The sequence below is a fragment of the Ictidomys tridecemlineatus genome, chromosome X (genome assembly GCF_052094955.1).
Source record: "Ictidomys tridecemlineatus isolate mIctTri1 chromosome X, mIctTri1.hap1, whole genome shotgun sequence".
In the NCBI taxonomy this organism is placed as follows: domain Eukaryota; kingdom Metazoa; phylum Chordata; class Mammalia; order Rodentia; family Sciuridae; genus Ictidomys; species Ictidomys tridecemlineatus.
This window is the reverse complement of record NC_135493.1, coordinates 11,119,085-11,134,370: the sequence shown is the minus strand read 5'-3', so window position 1 is coordinate 11,134,370 and position 15,286 is coordinate 11,119,085. Positions and strand designations below refer to the sequence as shown.

Here is a 15,286-nt window from a genome sequence, read left to right as displayed (position 1 = left end):
AAACTATTGTATAATCTCAAAAGCAGGATATTAATATTGTACTTGTATTCTTGATATTTGCCATTCTGTCTGGAGTAAGATAAAATCTTATTATAGTTTTAATTGGCATTTTTCTAATTGCTAGAGATGTTGAAATTTTTTGTATATCTGTTGACCATATTTCTCTGAGAACTGTTTGGTTCCTTTACCCATTTATTAATTGGGTTAATTTTTATTATTTTTTTAGTGTTAAGTTTTCTTGACTTCTTTGTATATTGTGGATAATAATGCCCTACCTGAGGTGCAGGTGGCAAAGATTTTCTCCCTTTCTGTAAGCTCTCTCTTCATACTCTCAATTATTTCTTTTTTCTGTGAAGAAGCTTTTTAATTTGATGCCATCCCATTTATTAATTTTCAAATTTTACTTCTTGTGCTTTAGAGGTCTTGTTGAGGAAGTTAGGTCCTGAGCCAATATGTTGGAGTGTTGGGCCTATATTTTCTTCTAGCAGGTGCTGGTTTTCTGGTCTAATTCCTAGGTCTTTGATCACTTTGAGTTTTGTTCAGGGTGAGAGGGGTTAACTTTTATTCTACTGCATATGGATTTCCAGTTTTCCCAGCATCATTTGTTAAAGAGGGTATCTTTTCTCTAATGCAAATGTTGGTAAGGATGTGAGGAAAAGTGTACACTCATACATTATTTGTGGAAATGCAAATTGGTGCAACCACTCTGGAAAGTAGTATGGAGATTCCTCAAAGTACTAGGAATGGAACCTCCATTAAACCCAGTTATCCTACTCCTTGGTTTATATCCAAAAGAGTTAAAAACAGCATAATGCAGTGACATAGTCACATCAATGTTTATAGCAGCATAATTCACAATAACTAAGTATGGAGCCAACTTAAATGCCCTTCAACAGCTGAATGGATAAAGAAAATATGGTATATATACACAGTGGAGTATTACTCAGTTATAAAGAAGAATGATTCTATGAGATTTCCTGGTAAATGGATGGAACTGGAGACTATCATGCTAAGTGAAATTAAACCAGTCCCACAAAACCAAAGGTCAAATGTTGCCTCTGATAGGTGGAAGCTAACCTTAATAAGGTAGGGGGCAGGAGAGAATACAAGTTTAGTGGATTAGAAAAGGGGATGAAGGGAAGGGAGGGGGATAGGAAAAGGAAAGAGTAGAATGAATCTGACTTAACTTCCCTGTATACATATATTAATATTCATAGTGAATCTTCCCATCATGTATATCCACAAGAAATTAATTAAAAAATAATGACTATGGGTAAAAGGAAGAAAGATCAATAGAGGGAAGGGAGCAAGTGGTGGGCAAAGGGAAGGGGGAGGAGAGTTACTGGGGTCTGAATTAGAACAAGATGTATTCCATGGCTGTATAATTATGTCAAAATGGATTTTGCTATCACACATAACTAAAAAGAACTAATAAAAAAGGATATAAACATTGATACAGTCAAGATAAAGAATAGTGTCATCATTACCGCATTCTTTCTGTAGCCCTATTTAAAACCATATCTAACACCTGCTTACATTCACCTTCTTTTTAAGCCATGAAGTCCAGCAAATTGTCTTCCATTTCTAAAATTTTGTCAACTCAAGAATGAATATGAATAGAATCATGCAGTGCACACCCTTTTGGAACTGACTTTTTCACTCAGCATAATTCCCTAGAGACTCATTCACATTGCTGAATAAACATATCAACAGTCTTCATTTTTATTGGTGAGTAGTAGTCTATGGTATGTGTGGCTGTTTTCAGTTTTCCTATTTACTCACTGAAGGGAATCTGAGTTACTTATAGTTTCTGGCATTACAAAAAGGGTATCATGAACATTCATGTACATGTTTTTCTGTGTGAGCATGCCATCATTTCTCTGGGGAAAATACCCTGGGGCATAATTGCTGGATCAGATGGTAGCTGGAAGTTTAGATATTTATGAAATGTCTATGCTTTTTTTCAAGAGTGACTATACCATTTTATATTACCCACATCCTTACCAGCATTTGGTATTATCACTATTTTTTTATTATCCATTCTGATAGGTATGTAGTGATATTCAATTCTGTTTTAAATTTGTATTTCCATGTTGGCAAATAATACTCTTCATCTTTTTATGCATATATTTACCATCTATATGTCATTTTATGTGAAATATCTGTCCATGTCTTTGGCCCATTTTCTTTGTTTTTTATTGCTGAATATTTGGAGTTCTTTATACACTTTAGACATAGTTCTTTGACAAATATGTGGCCTCAAAATATGGCCTTCTAATCTGTATATTATTTCTTTAGTATTTTATAGGGTCATTCATGGAAAAAATTTTGAAGTCCATCTTATCAGTTTTTCCTTTCATACTTCATGCTTTTGGTTTCAAAACTAGCATCAATTTGTCAAAGAAAGAACAAATATATTCTTCTATAATAATTCTGTTAAATTTTTTCTATTTTTAAATACTTGTCTTTAAATCTGTGATCCACTTTGTGTTGTATTTGTGTAAGACATGAAGTTTAAGACCAGGTTCATCTTTTTTAAACCTATTTATAGCCAATAACCCAGGATCAGTAATTGAAAATACTCTTCATCTTTCATTGAATTGCTTTTGCACCTTTGTAAAATAAGTTCAGCATATCAGAGTGGGTCTATTTCTAAGTTTTCTATTCTATGAAATTTGTCTATACTTTCACTCTTCTACATATACCACATTGCTAGTGGACTTAATTATTCTAGCCTATATCATAGGGGTCAATAAAATGTAGAGTGACTCCACCTGTCTTTAGTCATCATTGCTTTAGTCATTACAGTGAATGTAGTTTTGCTCACGAATATTAGAAAAAGCGATGTATCACAATGAAAGGGTATGCCTGGATGTTGAAAGCAATTGCATTAAACCCACAGTTCAATTTGAGAAGACTGGACATCTTTACTATATTGAGATTTCCAATCTATAAACACAGTATGTCCCTTCCTTTATAAGGTGTTTTTCATTGGTATTTTATGAATTTCATCACAGAAATCCTCTATATGTTTTGTACACTTAAGTTTTAGTGATCCTTAAGAATTCATTTATACTCATATATAATCTGTATATATTTATTCCCCTTTACTTAATTTGCTGGTAAGAATTTTCAGAACATGTTGAAGAGGACATCCAGACAGTGGGCATGGATGTCTCCTTCCTGATCATACAGGGAAAGCATTAGTGCTTCACTGTTAATTATAATGGATCTGTAGTATCTTTATAGATGCCTTCTTAAAAGGCTGAGGAAGTCCTCTCAGGAAATCCCTTTCATTAGGAATGGGTGTGTGATTTTTCAAATGCTTTTTCTGAATGCAAGGATATAGTCATCCAGTTGTCTTATTTAGTCTGTTATTATGATTGATTTTAGAATGTAAAACTAATGTTACATTGTTAGGATAAGTTCCATTCAGTAATACTATATTTTTCGTATATTCCCATATATATTTAGTTAGCTAAAATTTTATTGATAATCTGTGTATCTATGTTGATAAGAGGGATTCCTGCCAATGTCTTACTCTGGATTTAGTATCAGAATAATGCTGGAGTTATAGATGAACTGGGGTGTAATTTCTTTAATTTTCAAGAAATATTCATGTATAGAATTATAAATTGATATTTTTTCCTTTGGTACTTTAATGGTGTTTCTCTGTTGTATTTTCTCTTGCATTGTTTTGGTGAGAAAAAATCATGACATTGTCTATATTTCCATACATTATTTGTCCTCTCTAATTTCTTACCTACTTTCACTTTTTTTCTTAAGTGTGGCTTGCCAGAAATTTGATTTTCTTCCTTCTTGGTGGATGTTTTTCATGATTCTTGTATTACTGGTTTTTGTGCTTCTTGTGATCTACATAGTTTTCATAAGCTTTGGACATCTTTGTCCATTATGTCTCTGAATATATTTCCATCCCTTCCTTCCTTTGGGTACTCCACTTCATATATATTAGACTAATTTGCCCTACAGTACACTAAGATTTGGTTCATTTTTTGGTCATGTTCTCAGAAGTGTATTCTGTATAGTTTTAATCACTCTGATAATTAATCTTTTACTTTGCAGTGTCTAATCATTTGTTGAGTCTATCCAATATATTTTTCTTCTCTGACATTGTAATGTACATCTCTAGAAATTCAAATTATATCTTTTTTATATCTCCTCATACTTCACATAACATGTGCATGTTCTCTAGCTTATTAAGCATATGGAATATAAATATACCAACTGTTTTAATGACTATCTAAAAAATCTATACCATCTCTGTTATTTTTGGATCTGTTTTACTTGATTCATTTTTCTCTTCATTATGGTTCATATTTTCCTGTTTATTTTCATGCCTGCTCATTTTTGACTTAGACATTGTGATTTTAACATTGTAATGTGAGTTGTTTACATATCTGTACACAGATCTATACAGAACTGTGTTCTGGGACACTATTAAGTTGTTTGGAAACATTTTAATTCTTCCCAGTCCTGTTTTTTACATTATTTATTTTGGAGGTCCTGAGAAGCATTTACTATATGGTTGATTTTCCCCCCACTACTGTGGTTGACCCTTCAGATTACTCTGTCCAGTGCCTCCTGAATCATGAAGTAGCTAATTGAAGTAGAGAATCTTTCTAGCTCTTTTGAATTTTGTGATTTTTTTTTCTAAATTCCTTTCCTGTCCCCTTTCTTCCCCCAAACTTTGTGTATTTTTGTTATACACAGGTAATGGAAAATATTCAGTTCTAACCTTTATCTCTCGAGTTTTCCCTCCATACATCTGTCTACTCTTCAATATCCTGTCCTCCTTACCTCTATTTGTTCAGTCTTCCACGAATCTCCAACTCCTGTGCTCAAGGAATGTGGCAGATTTCAACTGGCTATCCTTTGTGCTGCAGCCTGGAAGATCTTTCAAGTTAGTAAGCTGGGGACAATCAGGGATCCTTCTCTCAGGTATCAATGTTCTTTTTGTCTGCTACTTAAACTCTTGAAAAATGTTATACATTTAGGTCATATTTTGATATTAGTTGTTTGAGTAGGCTGTCTATTTTGGCTCTTATTCCATCATGTAAAGAAGAAGAAATCTGTTCTATACTCTCAGTAACAATCATACATGGAACTTTGTTCCACAGAGAGAATTTATTTTAATGAACAGTATTAAAACTGTTGGCTAAATTGTATTGTTATATGATGTGCATGTGAAATATGTAAAAACAAATCCTACCATTATGTACAACTATGATATACCAATAAAAATGCAGAAAAAAAGAGTGCAAACTGAAAATTAATGTTGACTGGGTAGAATGCTACTTAGCCAATTATCTCTTCCTTTCATCTAGTGTCTTCCATACCCCTTGCTAACCTCTGAAGTCCTACAGATATAAGAGATAAAAACTGAATAGTACTCTCCCAGAAAAATCATGGTAGTACAATATGTTATTGGCTATAGATATCTTGAAGAGGACTAGTAAAGCTTTTCTGGATTTGCCAGATTGTCCCCATGTGGGAGTAGAGGCCTACCTCCTGCCCCATATTGAAGCAGGGAGCCTCTAGTGATACCGGGGGGATCTCCCCCCTTCTCTAGCACACAAACTGTCATAACACCAGCTATCATAAATCTGTCTTGGAATTGGAGCTTATGAAATACAGCCAAAGTCTGACAATAATTTATGAACAAAATAAATCATGACATTTTTATATCCAAGGTGGCAACATTTTTATTAACATGCCTGATGCCTCTCCTTCCCTTAACACTTGTTTGATCCCCCTGCAGCTTCTGTGCCCTCCACCTTTATTATCCATTACAAATCTATCCACTTCAGTCTGCACTCCTGCTCTGTGAAGGAAGTCACTATCATCTCTCACATGGGCTATGGCAACAGCCTCCTTGCTGGTGCCTGTTCCCCACTTGCCCTGGTAAAACCCATTCTGTTCTCAGCAGCCAGCCATCCTTTGAGTAATCCAATCTGTGGTTGTGTTTCTTTTTAACATGCTTACATCAGTGTTTACTATTATATAAGGTTATAATAGTAATCTTTTTACAGATACATACAATCCTATATCTACTATACAAATATCACACAGAACAGTTCCAATCAGCCTAAATTTGCCTTGTGCATTCTCTTTGAATTTGACCATTACCCTCTTCTCAAACTCATAGTAACTATGATCTATAGTTGTAAGTCATATAACTCTTCCTGAATGCCATATGAATAAGTTCACACAATACTGTCTTATAGAAGAGTAGCTGTATCATTTTTAATTATAATCAGTAAGGAATGACAGTTCCTGATGTTCCTTATATTATTCATTTGGTATTTTTAGATTTTTAAATTTTAGCCATTCTCATATATGTGTAATAGAATTTTTTTTGTTATAGTTTTATTTGTATTTCCCTAATGGTAAATTATGTTGATCATTTTTTCATCTGCTTCTTAGTGATCTGCATATCCTCTTTGATGAAGTATCTGTTCACATCATTTGCATATTTTTTTAAATTAATAGATTTTATTTTTAGAGCATTGATGATCAGAAAATTTATAGGGAAAATTGATCAGAAAATAAAGACACACACACATGCCACAGCTTCTCCTATTATTTAAGTTATGCATTATTATGGCACATTAATTTTAATAGACCTATATTGATAGATTCATCATTATTAGCTACAGGCCACCATTTATATTAGTGTTAATATTTAATATTATACATGCTTCAGATATTCACAAATACATTATTTTTGTCAGCTTTTTAGCTGATGTAACCTAAAGACCTGACAAGAATAGTTAGAAGAAGAAAATTTTATTCAGGCGCTCACTGGTTCAGAGGTCACAGTCCATAGAAGACCAGCTCCATACCTGGAGTCCAAGATGAGGCAAAACATCATGGTGGAAGAGTGAGGCAGAGTAAAGGACTGATATGATACCAAGAATCAGAGAGAGAGACTAAGCTCAGCTCACCAAATACATATCCAAAAGGCACAGTCCCAGTGACCCACCTCCTCCAGTCACACCTTACCTGACTACAGTCACTACTCAGTTAATCCCTGTCAGGGGATTAATTCACTGATTAGGTTAAGGGTCTCATAACCTTATCATTTTACCTCTAAGCTTTCTTGCATTGTCTTACACATGAGCTTTTGTGAGACACCTTATATTTAAACCATAACATGTATAATGACAAATATCTAGCATTAGAGTATCATACACAACTGTTTTCACCATCCTAAATCTTGTCTGTACTCAACATATTTACCAGATCTCTCGCCTCACCCCCTGAATGCCTGGTAACTACTAATCTTTACCTGATTGCCAGATTCTTATATGGTTAGAATCATACATAAGGTTGCAATATGCTTTCAAGTTTCTTCTATGTCTGTCCTATCAACAATCACTGAGAGTTCCTATTGCTCCATATACTTGTCATCATTTGATGTTTTCAATTTTAACCATTTTAACATGAATACAGTGTTGTTTTCTAGGTATTTTAATTTGAATTCTCTAATTATATATGCCATTGAACATTTTCATATATATATTTGCCATTCACATATATCTTTTAGTAAGTCACCTGTTCAGATCTTTTGCACATTTTTTTAAAGAGAGAGAGAGAGAGAGAGAGAGAGAGAGAGAGAGAGAGAGAGAGTGTTTTAGTTTTCAGCGGACACAACATCTTTGTATGTGGTGCTGAGGATTGAACCCGGGCCACACGCATGCCAGGCGAGTGCCCTACCACTTAAGCTACATCCCCAGCCCTCTTTTGTACATTTTTAATTGGATTTTCTGTGGTTAAAATTTAAAAGTTTTGTGTACATTTGGGTACATCTCCTTTATCATATATGTGTTTTAAATATTTTTTAATTGTAGATGGACACAATATCTTTATTGTTTATGTATTTGTTTTATATGGGGCTGAGAATGGAACTCAGGGCCTCATGCATGTGAGGCGAATGCTCTACCACTGAGCCACAACCCCAGCCCTCATATGTGTGTTTTGCAAAGCTTTTCTCCCAGTCTCTTGATCTGCTTTTCATTCTCTTAGCAATATCTTTTAGAGAGCAGAACTTTTTAATTTAATGAAGTCCAACTCTTTAATCAGCTTTTTTGTTGCTGTGACCAAAAGACATGGCAAGAACAACATAGAGGAAGAAAGGTTTATTTAGCTTATGGTTTCAGTGGTCTCTATCCATAGATGACTGCTCCAGAGTTCTGGATACAAGGTGAGGCAGAACATAATAGTGTGAGAGCATGGTGGAGGAAGCAGCTCAGTACATGGCAACCAAGAAGCAGAGAGAGAGAGAACTTTGTTCACCAGGAACAAAATATAAACCCCAAAGGCACCCCCCTGGGACCCACCTCCCCTAACCACACCCTACCTGCCTGTAGTTACCACTAATTAATCCCTATCAGGGAATTAATTCACTGATTGGGTTAAGGCTCTCATAACCCAATCATTTTACCTCTAAACTTCCTTGCAGTGTCTCACACATGAGCTTTCGGGGGACACCTCATATTTAAACCACAACAACTACTTAATGCCTTTTTTCTTAAATAGTTGGTAGCTTTGATGTTCCATCTAAAAATGTCATCACTTAACCCAAGTTCACCTAGGTTTTACACCCATAAGTTTGACCAAAATTTTAAATATTGCTAAATATGTGAGAATATAAAAAATTCATATGCATTAATTAATGAAATCAGCAAAACATTTTTGGGACAAATTAGCAACATGTTTAAAAACATAAAATATTCCTACTCTGTTCATTTTGATCTCCATAATAATATGTCTTTCATATATGAAATCTCATACATATCCCAAAGAAGTTATATTCAAAGATGTCAATTGCTGTTACACTAATAATGGCAACAAATGAGAAACAACTTATGTGTCCATCAGGAGATTTATATCATTTGTTATTGTACATAAATGATTAAGAAGCCTATGGAATAATTTCAAAGTAAAATATATCCATATATGCTGTTATATAAAGATCCTGCATCCATTTTAATAAGTAGCTATCATCTTTTATTAGGGCTACCATTGTAAAGTACCACAACCTGAGTGAGATAAACAACAAAAATGTGTTGTCCTAGACTACTAGAGTCTGGTATTCCAAAATCAAGGTTTTGGCAAGGTATCCGAAGGAAGAATCTGTTCCATGTCTTTGTCCTTGGTTTATAGATGACTGACTTTGCCCCACCTCTCTTCACGTTGTATTACTTCTATTCATCTATGTCCAAATTTCCCCTTTCTATAAAGATACCAGTCACATTAGATTAGAGCCCACCATAACATTTTAACTCAATTGCCTCTCAAAAAAAATTGATCTTCAAATAATGGTACATTTTTACTTCAATATAGGAATCATGAGAGAACCCTATTGAACCCTTAACAATAGCAAAAGCAAGTGGCAGATGTATTTAGATATCATTATCCATGCATAGTTAAAATGTATATTTTATAGCACATCTAGTTTTTTTAAAAGCATGAAACCAGCTTTTAAATTGAATAAATCTCCTTTATTAATTGTGGTTATTTCTGAGTAGGGGCTGGGATTTAAAGGAACTCTCTAAAGGAATAATTTTGATTTATATGTATTTTTAGAACTTTTTGCAACAATAATATGTATTGTTTTCTTTGTAAGTAAAATATTGAAATAAGTTGAACAACAGAGAACATAGCTGTATAGAGTGAGAATGTTTGCCAAGGAAACATTATTTACATCCCAGAAGGACTTTTTTTTTTTTTATTAAAGGAACTCAGCTTCTTATAGATATTCATTTACATAGTAATCTCTATGTTTTTATTCTCATCTTCAAGGCTTATGAAGGAAGCTTTGGTTTTTTACCACCTAGGTAAGCTCATTCATCTGTGTTTGTGTTTGGTGGCTTGTTTCAAATAATACATCTTGTTAAAGCAAATATCAGGATGATTTCAAAAACCCTTTCTCTGACTTTAAGGTCACATCTCCAAAAACAGATTATGTGGCAGACTCTACCTAGCAGCCTATTTGAAAACCACTTTGAGGGTATGTTGAAGATGCTTAGGGGAATCATTGTCCAGAATGAACAATTATATCAAAGGAATTTCCTTATCACTGAGAATCCAGGGTAAGGGATGGAACATCAAAGGGACTTCTACATGTAGTAGGAATGCTCTATTCAGAGGGAGAACAGCTGATTCTCTGTTCCACTAAGAGCATGGCATATCCTTCATAGGAAGCTGCTGGGACAAACTGGCAGCCTGACAAGTTCTAGAGATGGATGCAAAAGCACATAGGATACCAGAAGAAGGGTGCTATGATGTGAAAGTGTGCTGGGGCTGCAAAAAAATTGTTGTCACCCAGGTAGAGTCAGCTCTTAAGGCAGCTAGCCTAGGGTTCAAAACAGAAGGATTATAGATAAATAAAGCCCATAAAATCCCAATTGTATTTTGTTCTCATTGTCGCTTTCTTTCTTTAGATATAATTTAAGAACTTGGCCAAGGCCCTACTTTCTGTTACCTGGTTCACATGTAGTGAGAAATGACCTAACAGATCAAAGGTCTGTGTCAGGATAGGAGGAGTGGGGACAGTATCGGTCCAGATGAATTAAGGCCAGGAGTCAATTCTTAAGCCCTTTTACTTACTATTTAAGTGATCTTGAGGAAATTACCAAGCACTGTGAGCCTTAAATTCTTCATCTGTGAAACAGATTTGAGATGCCCTGGCTCAGGGGGCTGCTGGAATATATGTGCTGTAAATAAAATACCTAGCATAGTACCTGACATTGATTAGAATTTTTAAATAATTCTTTCAGTATGACTTTAACCCAGATCCTACTATCCTCTCCTGGAAAATCAAGCTCTTGTTTTTATTATCCAGAACATCTCAAGAGATTATATAGCTTAATAGGTCATAGAATATCAAAAAATATGCTTCTTAAATTAAACACATTGAATTTTCTGTCTTACAGTAGACATCTCCTTCCCAACTACTTCTCCATTCAAACCAGGATAAGCCATTCATTTATCTTCCACTAAAATTCTAGCCCTTGGTTAAAGTTGACCAAATTACTCTCAAAATAACCTCATTAATTATCCTTTCAATAGATTGAACTCAGGCTCTTCCGGGACAGGGAAAGAGTGCCAGCCCAGAGGCTTCTGGGCACCATTTCAAAGGAGTAACATCCTATTTTTCAGAAAACTGTAATACACTTTCAAAGCAGTTTTCAAATAGGCTGCTAGGTAGAGACTGATTATCTACATAGTCTGCTTTCGGAGGTGTAATCTTAAAAATCAGAGACAGGGTTTTTGAAATTATCCTGATATTTGTGACAACAAGATGTATTATTTGAAACAAGCCACCAAACACAAGTGTCATATATAACAATTCATTTGTGCACTGGGTTCAACTGCACCAGTGTTGCGAGGGGGCAAAATTGCGACGTATGCAGTCGAGGGGAGAAATAAAGAATGTCCACGTGCTTCTGCCCCTTTTCAATGCTTTCTTCACTCAAATTACTCAATACAGTTTCACTCTATAGGTTCTTAAGAAAACAACAATCCTTAATGCTAGGCACTGCAATAGACATAATCAATTCACAGCGAACAATTCTAGATTAATTCTAAGCACTGCAAAACACACTTAATCATGACAGGATAGTGACAGACATTCCCTCTTTGTGCTACGTTCAAAGGTCTTAAGTCCTAGGCTTTGAGTCCAGCAGATGCACACTCACTCAAATTGTGGTGATCAGGTCTGGAACCAAGGCAGAATTTTCCTGGTGTAGAGCAGATGACCACTTGAGGAGGGGGTCGTAGGGAAAATTTGTGGCTCTCACCAAGGTCCAGATGAGGCGGTAGAGTTTGAGAGTGGTGAGGATCATGCAGAGGCTCAGGAACGATGACAAGTGATGGGATGTCAGGTCCTCATCAGGCTCTCCAGCTCGAGTGCTTCCTTGTTTCGGCTGGCGGAATCCCTGTTCATTTGCTCTATCATTTATACTAAATTTGGGGGCTTTTGACCCCCATTTCAATCCTTATCAGTTACCACCTAATTTCTCAGTGACATAATTTACCCTGGTGTCAGAAACATCTGGTCTGGTGGTCTCCACCCTGTTCTTCTTGCCTTTCCCTCTTATCAGGTGAGGACAGCTTGCCAGGGGCTTCACTCTGTTTTATCAGGGTGAGGGGAAGTAACTTGTTTGAGGCCATACTGGAGGGATCTGTGGATGTGTCTGGTGAAACTGCAGGTCTTTTGGTCTTTTAAAATGAAGTTTTTTTTTTTGTTTAGTTTTTGTTTTTTTTAATGGAGTTGCTTAGGCTCAGGCCTAAGGCCATCCTAACAACCAGGATAAGTGCACTGGATATCTTCTATACCTTTCCTAGGTGGAAATTTCTCTCTGGTTTATCCAGGATTCAAAAAGAATTACTCAGAGCAGATTTCTATTCCAGGCTTTTCTCTGCCAACTAAGACTCATCCACAGAGTATAGCACTGGACAACACCCAGCCTAGCATAAAGTTAATTCCCAGGGAAGGAACTGTGGATTCAAAGCCTCAAACAACCCTGGCTCAGGGCATTTAAATTTGACTTCTTAGATGTGGAATCTCACCTTCTTACTCCTTTTTCATGTTCTTTAAGTCTCAGAGGACATCTCACCATCTTCTTCCCATGACTGTTGTTCCTACACTCTCCCATTTCATGGGCATTGCTACATCTTGTTTGTCTCAGCATCCCCACTATTAACATATGAACACAGTGTCTTCCAAAAGCAAATGCTCAAATACTGTCTGGCAAATAAAAGAATTAGTCACACTTTTGTTTAAGATTAAATTCATTCTACTTTATTGAATAAGCCAAATATATCCAGGTATATATCTTTAATTTAACAGAACAATGAACTAAAAGGGATAGAGAATGCAAACACTATGTTTTACATATTTCCAGTATTATTGATAAGGTCACTTACATTTTTAAGAAAATTCCTGTTCCAGTGCCATATTATCCTATTCCAGGTCACACAAATAAGATGAAAGATTTCTCAATTTGTTTTTCTAATACACCAAATTATTACTTTTGAGCAAGAAAAAAATAATAAATTCATGAATAATACCCCTAAACTAAGATTCAAAAGCTAATTAAATATGCTATTAAAGGAAAATTATTTGAAAAATACACTCTCCCAAAAAGATAAACCTTGACATCACACATATAAACCAAGAACACAAAGAACACTGCCTTCCCTCCAGCTCCACCACGGCCCTTCGGAACTCAGAACCTTTACTGTCCTTAAGTCTGAAAAATCTGCCTCAGATTTCATTCAGGCAGGAGAAGTTGTTGCACATGATACTACAGCTTGCACTGTCATAGCCGCAGCATCACCTGCACCATCAGTTACTGCCTAGGCTCTCCCACAACTCTCAGAGCCTCTTTGTACCAGGTTGGAAAGGAACCAGGGATGGTATCTTTTAGCTTGGTCAAAAACTCCAGAATTTTTTTCTTATTGGTTTCAGTATGGGCTCTTGAACCCCACTTGAACTCATAGCATACAGGATCACTATTGGGCACCTGATGGTATTCCAAATATTTTTTTTGCACCCACTCTTTGGTAATGAGCTTTCTAGTGTCCCCATAGATGAAATGCTCCTTTCCAGCATACACCTCAATTGCCTTCAGTACCTCCCAGATTTTCTCCTCAGTGGTGCAGCTGCCCTCCATAAAGATCGTACTCAGGATAAGTATCAGGAGACCAGTCTTAGGCATGCCCTGGTCATCATTCAGCATTCCATGATAGGTGAGGTCTAGTGTGTCATATATGATATAAATGTGGTTGTTAGGGTCCACTTCTGTCACAGCAATGCCAAAGACTAGCTCCATGAACTTACAAACTTTCCTTAAAATCATAGGAAAGTGGTCTTTATATTCCTTGATGATAATTTTTAGTATTTCTGCCTTTGTGGTGAGCTCCTTGGATTTATACTTGAAGAGGACAAACTGTACTAACTCACCCACTTTCTTGTCTAGCACATCTCTAAGGGGAGATTCACTACCCTCAACTTCTTGGCTGCTGGATTCTACTTCTACCTTGGTGTATGAAGTGGAGGAAGAAGAGGAACTCTGAGGACTCTGGGGAGTACTCAAAATTGCATCAGTAGACACCTCCTTTTCTTCCATGGTGCCTGGGATCATAGAAAAGGAACAAGAGAGAGAGGAGGGAGAGGAGGAAGAGGAGGTGGAGGGGAAGGAAAAGTGAAAAGAAGATGAAATGGATGAGGTATCCTCTTGCTCAGCTGCAGGAGCCTGCACAATCAACTCTTCTGCTTCATTCAGGTCTTGGAAGTCTTGCTCAGAGGTGAGGCGTGGACGCTTAGGAGAGGGAGGCATGATGATTCCTCCTGCTGGAAGCAGTAGGTTGGAGTGAGAGCAGGAGTGTTATGATGGGATCCCACAAGCCTAGGGGTGAGAGGGACCATGTTAATGTCCTCAGGTGAAAAACTTACCCATGATGACTTTGATGAAAGCTCACTTACAGATTTCTTTAGTGATGTCAGAGAGCCTCACAGGTTTGCTGTCTTTCTGGTAGGCCTATGCCTAATATCCTGTAGGAGGACATGAGAAAGTTCCTCAGGACACAACCAACTGGCAGAGTGTGAAGCTCCAGGGTTGACAGTGGGGAAGGTGGGGTCCATTGCTGTGGGGTTCCCTCTGTTTGAGAGGGACAGGGCCCTTGGCCCACATTCAGAATGTGCCTCACCTTGGTTCCCAGCACTGAGCCTCCTCTGCTCTACTGACCTTATATTGCAGACTGAAATCTTCACTTCCCAGGTCCTGGCACCCCTATAAGATGAATTGAAGGGTCCCCTGTAATTGTAGAGTACCAGCACATCTCCAGGCCACCCGGGACTGATAGAGTGGCGTCAGACTCTGTGAGACCCTCCACCCCATAGTTCTAGGGTAGATGGTCCCCTCAGTGTTCACTCAGATAGGGCCGCATCCCCAGCACTACACTGACCTGACGCAAATTTATAGGGAGTTCACATCTCTTAAGCCAAAAGGAAGATGAAAGGTAGCAATACTTCTTGACTACTTTACTATGAATCTTCCCAGGACTGACAGTAGGGTTATGTCAGGCTAGTGTCTCATGTGTTTTAGTGTAGATGTGACACTTTAGCTTCCTTAGTCCTCATATCAATACCTAGCAAGGCTTAGGAATCTTCTCATTGCTAATCTGACCTAGCTCTATCTATTGACTTGCCCTCATCTGCTCAAATCAAGGCCCTCATTTAGGGATACCTTTGAGT

The 15,286-nt window shown here is 36.8% G+C and overlaps 1 protein-coding gene across 1 annotated transcript; it reads right to left on the bottom strand.

Moving 5' to 3' along the window:
- Positions 1–12,855: 12,855 nt before the first annotated feature.
- On the bottom strand, positions 12,856–14,848 carry LOC101977645 (melanoma-associated antigen 10). Its single transcript, XM_040289057.2, has 3 exons — positions 14,778–14,848; positions 14,516–14,584; positions 12,856–14,438 (listed from the first exon to the last, which is right to left on the bottom strand). Exon 3 carries the CDS (start codon positions 14,367–14,369, stop codon positions 13,380–13,382), a length of 990 nt encoding a protein of 329 aa, XP_040144991.1. The 5' UTR covers positions 14,370–14,438; positions 14,516–14,584; positions 14,778–14,848; the 3' UTR covers positions 12,856–13,379.
- Between the last annotated feature and the right edge of the window lie 438 nt (positions 14,849–15,286).

Excerpts from the sequence above, each read along its gene's own strand:
- LOC101977645 (XM_040289057.2), bottom strand. The coding sequence starts at position 14,369 with ATGCCTCCCTCTCCTAAGCGTCCACGCCTCACCTCTGAGCAAGACTTC.